This window comes from Oncorhynchus nerka, linkage group LG12 (genome assembly GCF_034236695.1).
Source record: "Oncorhynchus nerka isolate Pitt River linkage group LG12, Oner_Uvic_2.0, whole genome shotgun sequence".
Taxonomy (NCBI): domain Eukaryota; kingdom Metazoa; phylum Chordata; class Actinopteri; order Salmoniformes; family Salmonidae; genus Oncorhynchus; species Oncorhynchus nerka.
The window spans coordinates 56,886,770-56,907,285 of record NC_088407.1 but is presented as its reverse complement, the minus strand read 5'-3'; the positions used below and the strand labels follow the sequence as shown (position 1 = coordinate 56,907,285).

General features: G+C 40.8%; 1 protein-coding gene and 1 long non-coding RNA gene across 5 annotated transcripts; one reads left to right on the top strand and one right to left on the bottom strand.

Annotated features, from left to right (window-relative positions):
- LOC115138414 (proto-oncogene tyrosine-protein kinase LCK-like) lies at nt 1-16,629 on the top strand. 2 transcript variants are annotated; one of them, XM_029675241.2, is made up of 13 exons: nt 1-103; nt 328-423; nt 2,421-2,530; nt 5,688-5,748; nt 5,859-5,949; nt 6,119-6,220; nt 6,415-6,668; nt 6,889-7,041; nt 8,608-8,787; nt 13,503-13,579; nt 15,420-15,573; nt 15,753-15,884; nt 16,103-16,629. In XM_029675241.2, exons 3-13 carry the CDS (start codon nt 2,426-2,428, stop codon nt 16,303-16,305), a joined length of 1,512 nt encoding a protein of 503 aa, XP_029531101.1. In that variant the 5' UTR covers nt 1-103; nt 328-423; nt 2,421-2,425; the 3' UTR covers nt 16,306-16,629. The 2 variants fall into 2 exon arrangements, with proteins under 2 accessions (XP_029531101.1, XP_064881743.1); XM_065025671.1 differs by lacking the exon at nt 1-103 and having other exon boundaries at nt 185-423.
- Nucleotides 16,630-17,538: 909 nt separating this feature from the next.
- LOC135574350 (uncharacterized) lies at nt 17,539-20,428 on the bottom strand. Of its 3 annotated transcripts, none has more exons than XR_010465390.1 (9): nt 20,243-20,428; nt 20,091-20,152; nt 19,922-20,008; nt 19,551-19,834; nt 19,436-19,471; nt 18,785-19,337; nt 18,600-18,715; nt 18,394-18,503; nt 17,539-18,299 (listed from the first exon to the last, which is right to left on the bottom strand). It is a non-coding gene; the product is annotated as an uncharacterized LOC135574350 (long non-coding RNA). The 3 variants fall into 3 exon arrangements; XR_010465389.1 differs by lacking the exon at nt 18,600-18,715 and having other exon boundaries at nt 19,551-19,724; nt 19,793-19,834; nt 20,243-20,426; XR_010465388.1 differs by lacking the exon at nt 18,600-18,715 and having other exon boundaries at nt 20,243-20,426.
- Between the last annotated feature and the right edge of the window lie 88 nt (nt 20,429-20,516).

The window sequence follows — 20,516 nt, the reverse complement described above, 5'->3', positions numbered from 1 at the left end:
TGAAACACACAGCTGCATGGGTAGCACCTGTCAGAGCCACTGCAGAACAACCCTCAACCTTTCAACGACAGGAAGCCCTTTGGGTGGCTTTCTCTCCACTGAGGTGTGTGTACGTGCGTTCATGTGTATGTGTATGTGTGTGTGTGTGCGTGTGTGTGGTGTGCGTGTTTTGAAGGTACTGCATGAGTAAGTGATGAGATCTTCACATACAAAACTCCCGGCCTGAAAACCTCACTCAACATCCTATTGTTTCTTATTTTCTCTCCAAAAGTAACGTTATATTTCTAGTTGCTGTTTTTGCTAAGATTTCTATTTGATGAAGACTAGGTCTCTTAGTCATGGATAAAGCTGCTCTGGCTGCAGACCAGTGACATTGCTGACACCCTGTTGAAGAGCATTATATTAGGCTTAAAGTTTAATGAGGTAGGTCTTAAACTTTCTATATAATGCATCTATATTGACGTGGTCTCCCTTTGAGATCGTAATTTGAATCAGGATGTACAACAATGTCTACAATTGTGTTTTACAGTAAATGAGCAGTCAACAAGTGTTTAGGCTATAGTCAATATTGAGAAGAAGTTTAATGTACTGAAAAAATTACATTTATCTTAAAAGGCAATACAAAATACAAGGGGGTAACAGGTAATTTAGGTAAAGATTGCTGAAAATTAACATCTGGTTTGGTAATTGCAATTCTTGTGGTTATTATGCTTTTATTACAGTTTGACGGACAATTGTTTAAGGTTTTTGTTTGTCAGGAAGGGATCTGGTGACCACGAAGGTCCTTGTGATTTAGTATCCATCTGTATAGCACGTAATTTAGTATGCATAATATGCATTTGGAAAATGTGATGATTTCATGAAAGCAGAAACGCTCAAGAGGGCTACTATTTTCAGAGCAGTTTGACAGATGGAAGGACATCATGTTGATGTAATGCATTAATACAGGTTCGTCATACCACTAAAAGATAGCCTAAAGAGCAGTGTTTAGTGTCTACCTCTGTGTAACCCTTCTCCAGCCTTCATTATAATGACTTTCAGGGTGGATCACACCACACATAGCATTTCATGTGAAAGAAACATAAATGCCTCAACAAATGCAGCACAATGTAATGATAATAAAGCCAACCAACCAAAGCCACACACTGTGCCTTGAGAGGAGGGTAGCCCCTCAGCAGCTGAATATGATTAAGAGATTAAATCAAGAGGGCATTCACTCAATGGAAAATATTGACTTTGTTTAGATGACTTTCTCTGAGAGCCTGTCAGACAAAGGCAGGAGAGATGTCACCCAAAAGCGACCCTTCTCGTCCCCCTCCATTCCGTCCCAGTGTAGGGGTGGACTGTTGCTAACGGGGTCAGGCTTTTCCGGGCCCGTCAGATTTTCTCACGGATTTGTGCCCTCGGGACATGCGGCGACTCCAACTAGCCCACTGACCCTGTTACGTGAGCCAACCAATGGGATTGGAGCATGGAGCGGGCCTGAGAACACAGGGTCATACTGTACTGCTGAGGGGTAGAGCGCTCCATCTGCACTGAGAGCATGGTTTAACACTGGATTAGTTTGATTTGAAATATAATCACATTTTCTCAAAACAAATCTGGACTATGATTCATTCCCAAATGAAGACAAATAATTATAACACGAAATGTAGATCACTTTGTGAAAAGTCTAGCAATTTGGTTTCGCAACAAAAAAGGTCACATTGAATTATATCAAAAGCATTTCTCTTCACTGTATCTGTCACCAATGTAAGTCTGTCATATCCCAGCAAGCTGCACAGTCTATGAATGAGTTCTTAGTCCCATGCAGATCCTCATCACACTACTATGAGACGAGGCGTACATGCCAATGTGTTGGAGGATTTTCATTTGCGGTGGGGGATTTTTGACATCCTGCTAAACTCCGCTGGTTGTTGTGTATTGATGTGAAGCTACACAGAAACAATCATGTAGGTTAACATCCTGACACAATTTCATATTTTTGTCTGGCCAAGATTATTACTTTATTTTCTCACTTCAAAGATTTAGTCATATCAGGACATCCTGAGTTGTTTTTCCAGGGCTGGGGATTTAAGGGATATTAGATGTTTACAGGATGTTAACATAAAATACATGTTCTGGGCAAACAGTTATGCTTATTAATGTTAATTCATTTGTTTATGTACACTCTTCATTTGATTGATTTGAGTTTACATTTCCAAGTGATTTGAGGTTGAACAGCTTTTCAATTTTTAAGAAGGTAATATAATAAGCTACAGCTATCTAGTTCACCAACTCTCTTGGGAGCAAAGTCTAAGTATGGGGCAATAAGGAACTATTTTGTTTCAATCAAGCACATAAAAAAAATTCATACTTTGTCAATCAATCTCTTCTATTATGTAGTGATGTAAACTGACAAACTCTTGACTATGTTTCAGGTAAAATGGGATGCAACTGTAGTTCAGATTATGATGATGACTGGGTAGAGAACCTAGACGAAGTGTGTGACAACTGCAACTGCCCGATTCCCACCCAGTCGGCTAAACCGGTGAGTGTGTGTGTGTGTTTGTGTGTGTAAGACAGCGGCATAGCGTCTCGACGTGGCTGGGGAAGTAGTGTGGAATGCGAGGAAGAGGGTGTGATATTTTTACGTGGTCTCACAAAAAAGAAAACAACACACAAACATCTCCGATATGCATTTAATTGACATATCAATGAATATAAGTTATGCAACCACGGTCTACCTAAAAGTGCAAGTCAATGCTTGGGAATTGTTGCCTGATGACTCGCACTGAATTATTTCAATGCTCTATCGTTCGTTACATACTTCAGTCTGAATCTGACATCATTGAAAGTCGTTTGTGGTAACATCTTTGCAATGAAAACAAAGTAATCAGCAATTAGATTGTCTCTAACCAATCAGAGTATCAAAGTCAATTGCTTACTTCGAAAACACTGCTGGCTCTGGCCCAACCGATTGTATATTGGGACCAATCAGACAGTCCGAATGTGTTCACATTCTAGAGGGATCAGGAAAGGAGTCAAATCCAGACTCATTGCGGAGAAGAAACCGATGTTTGTGGGCGTGGCGTTTAGCCGGAACAATGAGGGAGCTCTATTAATGCGGGTTAGCATTGATTGCATTTGTTTTGAATCCAATAGCTTGTTCTCCATCTGCTTTTTAAATAGTGAGCCAACATGTTCTCAGCACTTTTATTTCCCTGACTGATCAAAACTCGTTTTTACATTTGAGTCATTTAGCAGACTTATCCAGGGCGACATAGAAGAACAATTAGGGTTAAGTGTCTTGCTCAAGGACATAGACAGATTTTTCACCTAGTCATCTCAGGGATTTGAATCAGCGACCTTTTGGTTACCTGCCGCATGCTGTCTCTTGTCTCTCTGCATCAGACATATACAGTGCCTTGTGAAAGTATTTACACCCCTTGACTTTTTACCAAAACAATTGCGTTACAAAGTAGGATTAAAATGAATTTTTGGCAATGATTTACACAAAATACTCTGTAATGTCAAAGTGAAAGAAAAATTCAAACATTTGTAAAAAAAAATATATACAGTATATATAAAAATAAAACACTTATATAATTTAATATTACATAAGTATTCAACCCCCTGAATCAATACGTTAGAATAACCTTTGGCAGTGATTACTGCTGTGAGTCTTTCTGGGTAAGTCCCTAAGAGCTTTGCACACCTGGAATGAACAATACTTGCACATTATTATTTTCTTCAAGCTCTGTCAAGTTGCTAGACAGCCATTTTCAAGTCTTGCCATAGATTTTCAAGACGATTTAAGTCAAAACTGTAACTAGGCCATTCAGGAATATTCAGTGTCGTCTTGATAAGCAACTCCAGTGCATATTTGGCCTCGTGTTTTAGGTTATTGTCCTGCTAAAGGGTGTATTTGTCTCCCAGTGTCTGAGACAGGTTTTCCTCTAGGATTTCACTATGCTTAGCTCTATTCCGTTTCTTTTCATCCTAAAAAAAAACTCCCTAGTCCTTGCCGATGGCAAACATCCCCATAACATGATGCAGCCACCACCATGCTTGAAAATATGAAGAGTGGTACTCAGTTATGTGGATTTGCCCCAAACATAACGCTTTGTATTAAGGACATAAAGTACATTTCTTTGCCACATTTTTTGCAGTTTTACTTTAGTAACTTATTGCAAACAGGATTAATATTCTTTATTATTTTCACTCTGTCATTTAGGTTAGTATTTGAGTTAGGAAGTACAACTGTATTTTTGCACTGACTGGGTGTATTGATACACCATCCAAAGTGTAATTGAATAACTTCCCCCAAGACAGTACCAATACAGCTGCCCTTCTTTGTAAGGCATTGGAAAACCTCCCTGGTCTTTCTGGTTGAATCTGTGTTTGAAATGCACTGCTAGACTGACAGAAAATGCATGGGGTACAGATATAAGGTAGTCATTAAAAAATCATGTAAAACATTATTGCACACAGAGTAAGTCCATGCAACTTATTATGTGACTTGTTAAGCAAATGTTTACTCCTGAACGTATTTATGTTTGCCATAACAAAGAGGTTGAATACTTATTGACTCAAGATATTTCTGCTTTTTCTTTTTAAATTCATTTGTACAAATTTCAAAAAACATAATTCCACTTTGACATTGTGAGATATCGTGTGTAGAATTGTGACACACAATCTCAATTTAATCCATTTTAAATTCAGGCTGTATCACAACAAAATGTGGAAAAAGTCAAGGGGTGTGAATACTTTCTGAAGGCACTGTAGTGAGCAATATGTTTGGAAAATGAAAATCCTAAGTATCATGTTAATATCGTATTCTGAGGTCCCTGGCAATTCCCAGCCCTACTGGAACCAAGCTGCCTCTATGGCGTGAGCTAGGTGCCCCGTTTTGTTTGTGCGTGATGATGTCGGCTTAAAACAAATGTCATGTAGGTTAAGCATGTGGAGTAACAAGTAGGAGTCTGTGTTTTCACATACAGAAGTGATTGATTTTGATTTTAAAAAAGGCTTTATCTGTCGACCCAATGAAAACTATTTTGAGAATTCAAACATATATTTTATGGAAACGAGATGTTGTATGTTTCTGAACGATGCTGCCTTGTTGACAACATGACCGAGCGGTGCAGATTACTGTTAGATTTGAGAAGGGCACTCCTCCCTCACCGCTTTTGCATGTTCACATCACAGGCCATAGCCCGCTGTACTTAATCAAACTCTCTCAATGATTCTGGGTAGCTAGCAATGGGAATTGGCAATTTACATAATTTGGGGGAAGTTGGCTTTTGTGTGTGCAATTAATTGGGACTGTAACCATTCACTAAATGTTCTGTTTCACTTCCTCCCTCTGAATTACAGGAGATATACTAGTAGATTTGAAGTAGAGCATAGCACATGTGAATGCTATGTTGTTGTTGGCCAGTGTGTCAGCACAAAGTAAACATGAAGTAAAACCTAGGGTGTCTTTAAAAATCTTCTCTTAATATCGTTCCTCACTTTAAGGAATGTATGGTTTTTACCTCAAGTCAAATTTCCCATCATGACAGTGTAAACCCCCAGACTTTTCTCTTTACTGTTTTCATGCAAGTAACATCTTGAACTTCTATAGTTTGTACTCTGAATGAGAATCTTTGAATTCAGGAGTGGAAACCCAGGTTATTTTACTGACCCTGCTTTGGTCTCATCAGTACACAGATCAACTGATCCCCTACCCCTCTCATCTCACGCCTCCCTCTTCCCCTCTACCAGGTATGTTCTTATACATGAATATGTGGGTAATTATGTGCCTTCTGCTGGTGGATCAAATGTAATCATTATTGTTTATGTTTTCCTCACCCATGCTGGTTATGGTTGTACAGATAGCCTGGTGATTGCCATATACAGCTATGAACCAAACCACAATGATGACCTGGGCTTTGAGAAGGGAGACAAGCTGAAAATCCTCAATAAGTAAGAATAGGGATGGGAGGGTTGTGTGATGCAATTGACTTTTTAGAGGATGTGATATATTTGTGTAGTTGTGCAAAAGTGTGTAGTTGTTTGATGGAGTATGACACATTGCCAGTGCTTGAAAAGTATGAGATAGTGAGTAAGTGTTGCTGTTATGTCTGCTGTCCAGGGATGACCCGGAGTGGTTCATGGCAGAGTCTCTCATCACAGGCCAGAAGGGCTTCATCCCATACAACTTTGTTGCCCCCCTGAACTCAATGGAGATGGAGACGTAAGTAACTACAGTTGAATTAAATTCAAACTCAAATAACTGCATTTCATTTCACTTTAACTCGTGCAGGAAGCACACACATACATTACCCAACATCATCTCACTCAACCAAAACCATATCCCCATACTCAACCACCTTCAAGGGAAAGGGATGTGGTTATGTTTGAAGCTCTATGCCTGTTTTTGTGCTTCAGATGGTTTTTCAAGAACCTCTCCAGAAACGATGCCATGAGGCTCCTGCTAGCTCCGGGGAATACACAGGGCTCCTTCATGGTCAGAGAGAGTGAGACAGCCCAAGGCTCCTTCTCCTTATCTGTCAGGGACTTGGATCCCGACACTGGAGACACAGTCAAGCACTACAGAATCCGGAACTTGGATACTGGTGGTTTCTACATCACCGCAAAGATATCCTTCAACTCCCTGAAAGAGCTGGTCCAGCATCACTCACGTACGTGCTATGACTCACATCCTGTCTGAACTCCTGGAGCTATGACTCCAGTCAGAACACAATACATCAGCCAAACAATACAGAAAGCCTTGGTACCAAATACCATTATCATACCATCCATAGTGCACATACACCTTAGCACAGTCTTTCTCAAAAATGTGAACTGTATAACTTGACGTTATTCAACCTTTAACCCTGCCTGTGTTGTATGTGTCTGCAGGTGAGGCGGACGGTCTGTGCACCCGGCTGATGAAGCCATGCCAGTCCCGCATGCCCCAGAAACCCTGGTGGCAGGACGAATGGGAGATCCCCAGAGAGTCCCTCAAGATGGAGCGCAGGCTCGGGGCCGGGCAGTTTGGAGAAGTCTGGATGGGTGAGCACCTGACTTATTCAACATTGTGTTGTGTTACAGCCTGAATTCCAAATTAATTAAATAGATTTGTTTTCTCACCCATCTACACACAATACCCACAAATGAAAACATTTTTTCAGAAATGTTTGCTAATTTATTTGAAAATTAAATACAGCACTATATAATTTACATAAGTATTCACACACCTGAGTCAATACTTTGTAGAAGCACTTTTAGTGGCGATTACACCTGTGAGAATTTTGGGGTATATCTCTAAGAGCTTTCCACACCTGGATTGTACAATATTTTCCCTCTATTCTTTAAAAAAAATCTTCAAGCGCTGTCAACTTGATTGTAGATCATGGCTAGACAACCATTTTCATGTCTTGCCATAGATTTTCAAGCCGAATTAAATCCAAAAATGTAACTAGCCCATTCAGGAACATTCAATGTCGTCTTGGTAAGCAACTCCAGTGAAGATTTGGCCTTGTGTTTTATTTAGGTTATTGTCTTGTTGACAATTTCAATAAATGTGCAAAAATGTCTAAAAACATGTTTTCACTTTGTCGTTATGGGGTATTGTGTGTAGATGGGTGAGATAAAAAAATATATATTTAAAGTCAGGCTGTAATACAACAAAATGTGTGAATACATTCTAAAGGCAATGCACAACCACAGTGGTTGATATTTTCAGATTACCAATGCGTGTGTTGGTTTGCATAGATGCACCTGATATAAAGCAACCAGTTGCTCAATTGGTCCTGTCTCTCTCTGTGTCTGCCAGAACAGCTTTAGTTTAGGCTTTAGTTCTGCATTGTGTGTAATTTCCTAAATACTGCCATCACTGCAGTGCTTGTTTGAGCTGGTAGGGCCCGTTTGGGATTGATGTCAGGTATTAGCTGCATTACGCAAGAGAGCCAGTGAGCATGCTGGGCTGAAGTTCTAGCCACACCAGAGGCTCTCTCTATATTAGTTCATATTACAATATTTGCTATCACCTCCCACCGTGACCCTAAAATCAACCATTAAAAAATAAACTCCAGTGTTTTGATTGTGATAATATCTGCTGGTGTAATCTGATCACTTCACACTAGTTTTCCAGTGGAGGGGGAGATTTCCCTATTGTCCAGCTCCATGTGTGTGAACACAAAGCGACATTCAATACTATCCTGCTGTGGGACTTTTTTATTTTCCAAATCACTCCTTCATGCGGTCTTGGCAACATACAGTATTTGTTTCTCTCAGCGAATGAATACACCAACATCATAGGGGTGATTGTTGTTTGACAACAACAAAAAGTATCCATGCATGTCAGATTGGAAAAAACAAACCACCATTCCTCTTCTCGAAATTATTTCAGTTATAGATAAAAGTAGGGAAGAATGCTTTCAATAACAAATAAAGTTCATTCTCACCATTACAGCATATGCTATAACTCGGCAAATTGTGACCTATTGCAAACTTGAGTGTCCTCAAATCACTCCATTTTACACATTGTATGCTACACTACTGAGTAAAATCACTGTGATATTACTGCAGTAAACTGTATATTTACTGTATCACCAATGACCTTCCTCCATGATGCAGGTCTGTACAACAATCATAGGCGGGTTGCCATTAAGAACCTGAAGGTGGGCACCATGTCCATGGCTGCCTTCCTGGCCGAGGCCAACCTGATGAAGGAGCTGCAGCACCCGCGCCTGGTCCGCCTCTTCGCCGTGGTTACCCAGGAGCCCATCTACATCATCACAGAGTTCATGGAGAACGGTGGGTGTCACTGTCTAGGATTACATTGTTATTAGGCTAATGGTCAATGCTCGTCTTTCAGGGTAAGACCAACTCCTTATACAAAAGGTCAATAACCCTGATCCTATTCTATTCAGTTGTTCTTCTATTCTACTGTACTCTCTTCCATGACAGCTGCTCGGCAAGCCTATGCCTATGTCTCTGCCTGTCAACATAGATGACTCTCAATCCCGGCGCTGAAAGAGTGAACAGCTAAAACAGAGTCATCAAGGGAGATTCTAGAGAAACACCTGGAGCAGACAAAAGAGTGTTTTCAGCCATGATATCGTCATCGGCTTTCGTGATCAAACATGTTAAACTGTTATTGGGTTTGCATGTTGATAAGAGTGAGAATAACAAAAGAGTGGCTTGGGTGTTTACCAGAATGCGTTTCATGAGTCAGAGCCTTTTCCCAGGCATACTGCAGTCCACTGACAATGTTAAATGGTCCAAAAAAGCATTTTATTATAGATGCATGATTAAAATGTAATGTTTTCTTATTCAATTATAAGATGAACACTCCTAGTTCTGGCTTAACGGTTATTTACTGAAATGCTCATTCTCCAGAAACGCAGTACAAATTTAACCTTGTTTTTCCATACATCTCCTACTTCAGATCTTCTTAGAGGCTATTTTCAGCCTATTTTGGTGACCCTGCTGCACTTTCCTCAACTTAAATAATCAAATCAGCAAACGTGAACTTTAACTCTCGTTTCCCGTACTAGCCGGTGCCTCTAATGTCAACACACCAAAGGGAAGTCCGTTCTGACTGGAAAAGAGAGACGTCAAATAGGGGAGTGGTGATTCACTGTCTCATTGTTCAGTGATGGGACCTGTGTCCACCCCCATGGGCACGTGGCTCCATTCCAGTGTCAGCACAGACAGACCGCAACACAGCCCCCCCTATTCCCCCAGTCAGACTAGGCTATTCAGCCACTGTCCAGTGACTACTCTCTTTCTCTCTTCACACAAGAACGAGAGAGGCTGTCTGTAAAAGGGTAGCAAAGCAAAGCCAGACCAATAAAATGGCACCATGGTTATAGGTGCACTGCCCTGTACACAGACTAGCTGACATTGAAAACACAAGTCTTAATACCAGTGGCGTAGCTAGAAATTTGTTGGTGGGTGAGCTTGCAAAAATGTTGATGGGCAACTAACTTCCTGAAATTGTACACATTTTGCCTTGGGGCAGAGAGGAAAATGTGCAGTTTTATAGCTCATCTAATTCTATTCTACACATTTTGCCATGAGGCTGAAAGACAATTTGACATTTTCTAAGCTAATTAAAGCTAACATATAGGTGTGTTTACTGACAAAGGCACTGGATTGTGAGCTGTCTTGTTTGCTAAATGAAGAAATAAAATAAGCAGTGGCATGGTGCATATTTTTTATTTGACCTTTATTTAACTAGCATATAGCTATAGAAGCACAGTGACATATCCTCAATGCGGTCACATTTGTGGCTTATTGGGGGTGTGGCTTTAAGTTAGTTATTTTTGGCAACCCATCCCATGATAGTGAATGTCATTAGAAGTCATCGGTTCTGTTCAATAATTTATATAAAGACGAGATGACTGATATAGGGCACTGTGTCGAAGCCACCGTGCCTCCATCTTGGCACTCGCCCACTATTGTAAAATATATTTGGGAAGCTATAGAAATGCATTTATTAACGTCTACATTTGTTTGACACATTTATTCTATTACAGACACCTTAATGCACTTCTCCGGGGTCGGTGTCCCGTCCACGGGACGGTTGAGCTAATGTAGGCTAATGCGATTAACACAAGAAAATCTCCCAGGACGTAGACATATCTGATATTGGCGGAAAGCTTAAATTCTTGTTAATCTAACTGCATTGTCAAATTTACAGTAGCTATTACAGTGAAAGAATACCATGCTATTGTTTGAGGAGAGTGCACAATTTTGAACATGAAAAGTTTTTAAACGTTTTTTTATTAGGCACATTTGGGCAGTCTTGATACAATGTTTTGAACAGAAATGCAATGGTTCACTGGATCAGTCTAAAACTGTTCACATACACTGCTGTCATCTAATGGTCAAAATCTAAATTGCACCTGGGCTGGAATAATACATTATGGACTTTCTCTTGCATTTCAAAGATGATGGTACAAAAAAATGACAAAAGAATGGTTAGTTTTTTCTTTGTATTATCGTTTACCAGATCTATTGTGTTATATTCTCCTACATTCCTTTAACATTTCCACAAACTTCAAAGTGTTTCCTTCAAATGGTACCAAGAATATGCATAGCCTTGCTTCAGGGCCTTCAGTTAGATTTGTGTATGTCATTTTAGACAAAAACTACTATAGAATTCCATTCATTCCTATGGAGGACTGCTTGTACTGGGGAGTGCCAATATGGCCGGTGGCTTCAAAGCCTCTCAATGGCCAAAACATAGCATCAGCAATCCACATTGTCTTCCATCAGATAGCGCGTCGATTCTGCACGCACTGTTCTGTCGCATATCTTGCAAAGGCTAATGGGATAGATCAAAAGTATTACAGCTACAATGGGCTGCCATAACATTAGAAAATATTACCTAGGTGACATCGTCTGCTGTGAACCTAATTTCTGCCTCAAAATGGTCTGAATTAATCTAAGCTAAAACAATAAATATGGCAAAAATGTTTATGTTTTGTTGGTGAGGAAGTCTTAATCGCCCCATTTTAAATCTAGCTGAGGATTATTTTGCTTCAATGAGCAGTATTTCTGAAGTTTGACTATGGGCACGAAAGCTATCATAAATTTGTCCAACATTAACGTTAGTTTGCTGGCTTGCTGAACCAGTCACTGAAATCTTCTTTGACTGAAACGATGCTGCTAACCTACCACCTACCTACTTCGTGCTCCACATACAATGTTTTTCTTCCAACAAAAGCTAGCTTGCAAGCTACTGTAGCTAGTAGTGCTAATGCTTACATTATTATGAGTTTTCATGAAGCAACTGTTCTTGCCACGAGTCATTGCAGTAGCCTCCCAAGTCAGCTGCTGTGTACAGCAGACCCAACGATAAGATCGTGGAGAAACATGCTGATCTATCTACAGACTGATTTCTGATAACATTCAATTCCTCTTAATTGTGGGGCTGCATTTCTACAACTTCAGGGCATTTTAAACAGGCTAAGCAAGTTTTTTATGTGCGGGAAGGAAGTACGCTAGCTAGCTACAACAGTTAGCTACACAGCTGATCAAGTTACTGCACAGACGACCAACTTCCTTGCACAGAATTTGTGCAGGCAAAAGCCACCAGTTTAATTTTTATTTTATCACAATTGCAAACTATTAAATCACTGTCACAACATTTGTAATAATTTAACTAGCTAGTTATTATTCCTATTCGATGGAGAGTCATACGAGAGCTCAGTGATTAGGAATTAGGAACTGTTTTCATTTTTAGAATGTTCAATATTCAAATTTGAAAATGAGTTCCATGTCCAACAATAAAGATTGGTTTAGGGACGAGCGTTGTAGATGAGTGACGCCATCTGACGTGAAACAATGCAGCAATCCAGGGTTTATATACATCATTGGTTCTGTTATATTTATTAATCAAATCTAACTAAACCAGTGCACTGCTTGCTATGCATTATATCTGATGGTGTTTGGGCCTAGCTCCCCAGTGGGTGGGCCTGGTCCCACCCGTGCCTACGCCCCTGCTTAATACAACAACTTATTTTGATACCAGTATGCTCTCTCCAAAAGCCTTCGTCATAATCTCTGACTACAGTTACTATGTCACCTGCATGTTTTTTAATGTGACCCCACATTCCCATCAAAGGTTGTTGTTGCCTTTTTCAAGACCTGACATTAGGAGGGACAGTAACAAAGCACATTGAAAAGGCTCTGTCACTGGTGCAACAACAGCTTCAGTATGTAAGTGCTCTGAGCCAGTGAATGGAGAGCCTTTGTATTGTCCTCTATGAGAGGCCTGTAGAGCACCAACAGTGCCTTAACATGAACTGTTTCTTTGTTTGTGATTCACATGCACAGACACAATTGTTGCCTCTGTTGCCACTAGAAAGGAAGGCTTGATGTTCCCATCCTCTCAATTTGTCCCTCGTTTTTTATCATTGAAGACAATACAACTGGAAAATAACAGGTGTGGCATGCTTAACATTCCTCGCAACCTTGGCTTATACCGTTCCTTTGGCGCACAGACATCAAAGGAGTCCTTCTTTACTAAAGCACAGGAGCCTGTTGCCCTTCTTTCCTAGAAGAGTCAATCTTCTTTTCTTAACGCATTTCCTGCTGCTTGCCTTGGCTGGCTGAGGTATTGTTCGGTTTTAATCAAACACAATGTAGAGACGGAGGAGCCATGGCCTGTCGAATAGAGGCCATGCATCACGTTGACTGAAGGTGAACGCACTTCCTGAGAATGTTATTTTCCTCATTTAAACATCTAATCTGGGTCTAAGGCCAGCTATTTATGTCTGAGACATATCTAAATGTAGTTTTAATGGCAGTGTCATTCATCTTTCTCACAAAACCTTTCACTGAACATAGAGTTTTCTGACTTAAAAGTATTTGTATCTTAAAATAATTCCACCTCCATCAATATTGCATTAACTGCTGGTGACTGGTAACATATTTGTTTATAATTAAACAAAGGAGATCTGATGTAATGCCGCTCAAAACATATGTCATTTTAATAACTTGATCACATTTTGTTACAGGCGCTCTGGTAGATTTTCTCAAGTCGTCTGAGGGATCCAACATACCCATCAGCACCCTCATAGATATGGCCTCTCAGGCAAGTTCCCTGCTCTTTACATCAATCCCAATAGCTCTCTACACTTTTAACGAGTGTCTGTCTCCAAAATTCTCTCTCACTCTTTCCCCTCCATTCGCTCTTTCAGTTTCTATTCTCTGTATGGCCCTCGTCTACAGGAAACAGCTCTTGCTATTATGAGGCTAACTATAATCTCCCGGTAACAATGGAGACCACTGTGTGAGGTTTACTAACAACCATAAGTCTATACACCTTGTCACAAATCAACACCACTGAGGTGCTCACCCCTATCACAGTGCAATGCTATTGGTGTAACACAAATCAAAGTGACAGATATCCCGATACCTGAGAGACATAATGCATATTCCATAATAAAACAAACCTACAGCCTACTCTAAATCACACTTGCAGCAAGCTTCATAAGATCAAGAAAGCAGTTGTATTGCTGTTTGAGCCTCTCGTTCTAGAAGAACAACTTACTTAGAAGTAGTTTACGGCCAAAGATGGGGCCGAAGATGGGAGAACATCTAACATCTAATTACACCAACATCTTATCTAATTGGGCTCCACTAACGTAATATTGTGGTTAAATTATAACTCTCATTTAGTAATGAGACATTGAACCACATGGATGTACAGGGATTTCAACTAACAAAGCTGTCAAAGCCGCCTGTGGCAAAGGAACAGCCTACTCTATGGATGCACTGTGAACGTATTACGGCAAAAGTATGTTCCTGAGTAATGGCTAGAACACTGAATGACATTCAGCACCATACATTGCGGTAAGCATGTAGATAGTAAGAACACTGAAACAACATTGACCCCTAGAGCTAATGAGTGAAAATTTAGATTTGTTTTACTTCCAGAGTGATGCGTAATGATGATATGAAGTTCATATCACATGCGCACCTCTCGGTTTTCTGCCAAGGGATTCGGGGCCACATGACACATATCTGTGAGATTCTTACATCTGAAATATGCACTAATGTCTGCCTAAACACACACACACACACATACGCACATTGACACACACAAAAGCGATGTAGATAGCTCAACTGGGGCATTAGGGTGGGCCGGAAAGAGAGCTGGTTGTTAGGGGTTCATAACCTGCCAGTGAAAACTGGGTGGAGCACTGAGGTGAGAAGCAGAGATCTGACCTGGGGAAGTGGGAACCTCCTTGTCACAGGAATCTACCGCTGTCCTGTCTGTCTCTTATACACACACGAACACACACAGTATGTATCCTTCATAAATTGTGCCTTCCTGTATTATACTTGTGCCAAAATGTGTATTCTATTCTACTGAGCCAGTTACTTTATGTTCCTATTCTTATCTTTTATTATTTCTTATTGTTGTAACATTGTCGAGAAGGAAGTAAGCATTTCATTGGACAGTGTATACCATGTGTACCCTATACGACTAATACAGCTATACACAGCCCATCTGTAAATAGCTCATCCAATCTATCTACCTCATCCCCATATTGTTTTTATTTAATTATTTGCACACCAGTATTTCTACTTGCACATCATCATCTGCACATATATCACTCCAGTGATCACTAAATTGTAATTACTTCGCTACTATGACCTATGTATTGCCTTACCTCCTCACGCCATTTCCACACACTGTATATAGACTTTATTTTTTTCTATTGTGTTATTGACTGTACGTTTGCTTATTCCATGTGTAACTCTGTGTTGTTGTTTGTGTCGCACTGCTTTGCTTTATCTTGTCCAGGTCGCAGTTGTAAATGAGAACTTGTTCTCAACTGGCCTACCTGGTTAAATAAAGGTGAAATTATATATATATTTTTTTTAACAAGTATGATTCATTCTTTATGATGTACTGCCTCCTGCAGGTGGCTGAGGGAATGGCCTACATTGAAGAGAAGAACTACATCCATCGGGACCTGCGAGCAGCAAACATCCTGGTGTCTGATGAGCTCATCTGTAAGATCGCTGACTTTGGACTCGCAAGACTCATTGAGGACAACGAGTACACAGCCAGAGAGGGTAGCATGACTTTCCTTTAAACTAGAAAAAAATGGATGTGCTTGAATGTTCTAAGCACTTTCTGCAAAGCCATGCACTCTGTATACTATAGCCCCAGCAAGTGTTCATGTAGAATCCATTGGGTGCTTTTGAAATTAACATGAACCCAAAATTAAACCCATTTCACTTTTCCTTATCAGGTGCTAAATTCCCCATAAAATGGACAGCACCTGAAGCTATAAACTATGGAACCTTTTCCATCAAGTCAGATGTGTGGTCGTTTGGGATCCTCTTGACAGAGATAGTGACGTATGGCCGTATTCCATATCCAGGTATTTCACTGATGCACCTCCACAATAATCCAATATTATACATGTCTATTTCATATGCAATGCATGTAGACTTCACATACACACATTCTCCACATAGCACCTGTATAATCCACAAACATCACATACTCTCTACAAAGGTGTTGCCCACAAAACCCCAACACATTGGCCACATTATTAACAAGGCTGCATCCCCATCTCTTGTCTCTTCCCACTGTCAGGAATGAGTAACCCAGAGGTGATCCAAAACCTGGAGAAAGGATACCGGATGCCCCGACCTGAGAACTGCCCTGAGGGTCTGTACAACATCATGGACCTGTGCTGGAAGGAGAGCCCAGAGAACCGGCCAACCTTTGAGTACCTGAAAAGCGTTCTGGAGGACTTCTTCACAGCCACAGAGCGGCAGTACCAGGAACAGCCATAAGACAGACAGACAGACAGACATGGGAAATGGAGAGGAGACACAGAGAGATATGGTCCCAGCATATATGCTTTTGATACTGTCTATCTGAGAACCATACCTGATCTACTTTCAATACACACCTAAACATTTGTAGGATGTAATTAAAGCATTTATAGTGTGACATTTTTTTAAGTTCAAGGAAGATACCACTGTACTTTTATATACTTTGCTTTTTTTTATATATGCTTTGTCATTTCATGTTTTTTGTTCGACTTGTACTGTTTCGATTTTTCTATTTGTATATTTTTTCTATGCGTTTGAAGACTATAAATCCATGGATGATGATGCCCTTACAAAAACCACAAATGTAAGACCTACTCTGTTCATGTATCTATGGTGCCATTGATACATCTTCTTACCCGAAATGTATATGAGATGTCGATGATGATCATGCAATAAAAAGTGATATAAAACATAGAAAAGACTGTAAACAAATAAATGGCAAAAGTAAAAATGTTTCCCAACCTGGGGCCTGTTGCACAAAACTAGGATAAGGGATTAAGCCAGGATATCTTGGTGATCCTGGCTCAATTGATCCGTAATCCGGTTGCACTAAAGATGGATAGGGGGCAGGAGGATATGTTATGGTATAAATTACCATGGAGATTTATTCTGTGGAGCTAGCCTGCTCCAGACCAGGCTAAATTCCAGGATCTATTTAATCTCATCCCTAATGTCAGTCAGCAGTCACCACAAATGGAAACCAATAGTTATTTCACTGCTCACTATACATTGTTATCACATATAACTAGACCCACTGTTATTATTTAAACGTTTGTGATCATTAATTTCAATGATTTTGGATAAAAAATGATTTTTAGATGATGTTGCTATCATTAGATAATTTACAGTTTCCCATAGACTATAAGGCTATATATAAAATGATAGAATATTAGGGCCACAGAGGGGAAAAAAACACAAGTCATAATATTGTAACCAGTTGTTTTAAAGGAGGACAGTTGTTAAAATGACAGATGTGGGGCATTTCGTGAAATTGTACTTCAGTATGGTTTCATAAACAAAGACATGCTGATGTGCCAGAATATTAAGTATCACATTGTCATAAGTATCAAAACTGTAAAAACAATATGTAGCTTTTCTGCAGAAAGAACCAGCCTCATAAATTTATGACTTTATCCTTTTTCTTCAGTGTGGCCCTAGTACTCTGTCATATAAACAAATACACATTCCATATGAATATAAAAACACAATGTGTAACATTATGTTCCTTTATTGAATAAGGACAAAACAATGCAGGTAAGCCATCAGCTCCTTTCGAAACTGAAGTCACAGTGACTCTACAAGATGGAAAGCACAGAATCCAAGCATATTATACAAAATGATACATACACATTCAAAGGTCTGTATATAACACACCCTGCATGTCTGCACACTAAAATAAATGCAGGACAAATCCATACACATCAACTGAACAGACAAATGAATGGATGCAGTAGCCTCCCTGCAGCCTTGTATTACACACAGTATACCGCACAAACATCATAAGAGGCCAAATTCGTCAAAAAACGAACCCAAAAAAACCCAAATTCCTCTGCCACCGCAGGACATATTTAACCAAAATTGAAAGCACACATACTAACTAAAATAATTCAACACATATTGGTCCCTCAGCAGCCGACCACTGTCGTCATCAGGGAAGATTGCCGGATTGTCCCAGTCCATGGCTGGTGGCACTCTGGGGGCCCTCTCCTTCCTCAGGCAGGCCACATTGTGGAGGACAGCACAAGCCACAGTAATATCACATGCCCTAACAGGGCTGACCCTTAATTTGTGAAGGCAGTGAAAGCGTGCCTTCAGGAGGCCAAAGGTCATTTCAACTCTGGCCCTGGTCCTGGCATGGGCATGGTTGTAGGCCTGCTGTGCTTCCTGGGGGTCTGTGAAAGGTGTCAGGAGAAAAGGCTGGCAGTCTCCCAGCAACACACCAGAGAATTCACCTGTCAACACAAAATCTCATCATTACTACCTCATAAACACAGTGATATTCTTGACACAGCCATGATGGTTATAAATAGGGGTTGTGTGGCTTACCTTGTGATAGGCACTGATAGATTTCAGAGGCCCGAAAGATTCTGGAGTCATGGACTGAGCCAGGCCATTTTGCCACAACATTGCTGATCACAGTCAGCATTGCAGACCATCTGAAATCATAAGATGAGGAATATTACACCAATCAATGCACATCACTGGCAATGCAGAGTGTTCGTCAATGGACAATATCAAAAAGTTATGTTCACCTGAACATTAATGCTGTGAAAGGATTTCCTATTCACAAAATCGGCCTCATGGGCACCTGAGGGGGCTTTTATCCTTATGTGTGCGCAGTCCACTGCACCAATGACATTGGGGAAACCTGTCACACAAAGTAATGAGTATCCTACTATGTGTTAACAGTTGTCCTGTAATTTGTAGATCCTCTTACCTGCAATCCTATAGAACTCCTCTTTGATGTCACAGAGTCTTCTGTGGCCAGGGAAGGAGATGAAGACATCTGCTAATGCTTTGATAGCCAGACACACACTCCTTATTGTGCGGCAAATTGTGGCCTTGTTCAGCTGTTCTGCATCCCCACTGAGTACAGGAAGGCTCCACTAGCAAAAAGCGCAAGGCCACACAAACCATTTGCTCCACACTCAGTGCATGGCTCCGTGCAGTGCGGTGCTTAATCCTGGGACCCAGTAGTCTGCATAGATACCTGATGCCATCTGCAGAAAACCTGTATCTTTCATATAGATGGTCATCAGGGAAGGCCAGTGGGTCCAACCGGTCCCTGAAGACCCTTTCTCGCCTGAAGGCTCTCCTCAGCACAAGTGCTTCTTCATCCACCACATCTCGCACGAATGGGCATGCCATTGTCAGAGCAGAAAGGAACACACAATTTTGGGCCTTCATATAGGCTAGTGGCCACACCTGGTGCTGGGGGGGTAGGCAAAAGAGGGTGATGCCTTATAACGATGACTTGGTTGTACTGATTGCTGGGAAAATAAAAAAAACCTTAGAAAGATGCCACCGTCCTGTGTGCTCACAATAAGAGCTCATATGTCATGGCTCACTTGACTTTACGAGAATATACCTAATTTTTATTTTGAGCTGTGTCATCTTCTTGGAGCTGGGGGAGGAAAGAAAAATAATGATTAATACATTTGTGTTACAGTTAGCATACAGTGTACATTGAAGGCATATCTCACCTCCCTCTCAAGTTTTTTTATTTCAAGGTCCAGTTTCCTAATTGTCCTCTTTTTTATTTCGGACTCCAGTGCAAGATTTTCCATCTTTTTCTTCTTGTACTGAATGTCTATGTCTGCCAGTTCTATTTGGCGCCGGAGGTGGTTGCCATACAACTTTCTGATAGCTTGTGAGCTCTGTGAACACAATACAATTAGCGCAGCTGGAATTTGGCAGGATGTGGTGTCCTTTTATTAATACGCACTATGTTGCCAGGCTGGTTTTCCCACTGTATAGCATCTGGGTCCTGTAAAAGAAATTAGATTTTTTGATTTTGATGAGGACTCCTCACCATTGTAGAGTAAATAGTACTTTCACAGTCTTAACATGATACCTCATGCCTTCTGGAATCCAGAGAGATGGTCTCCTCCTCATCATCGTCTCCATCATGTGCTGTTGCTGCTGCACTGGGGCCTTCACCCTATCACATTTAATCGGATTCATATTGAAGCTAGTAGACAAGACATGCCAGGCCTACAGTATGCCTTTGATGGAGTACTCACTGGATCAGCATCGTCTGGTGCTTGTGCTGGTGGCTCTAACAGGAACACAGTGCTGCCAGGCACTGCAAGGCAATAGGTAAACCAAAGTCAGACAGTCCAAATTGATTCAATATGAATGTGGTTGTATCCCATGTAGAGATGGAAGGACATACCTTGAATGAAGCGGGTGGCATCTTGGGAGGAACCTATGCTCGTCTCTTTCCCCCAGGGATCCCCTCTAAGACGGGCCTGCCTTTATTTAGCTCCAAGGCCATGTCCTCTGCTGGGGTAAGGTCAGCCTTTGGTGACCCACCACCCGTGCCTTGTCTGTGGGTATTCTTTTCACTGCTAAAACAGTACAGACAATGTGTGAGCAGGCACCTTCTGGGTACAATATATGCTTGTGCTTTGTTAAATATTAGTCAGGGACCATACCATTCTGCAGAA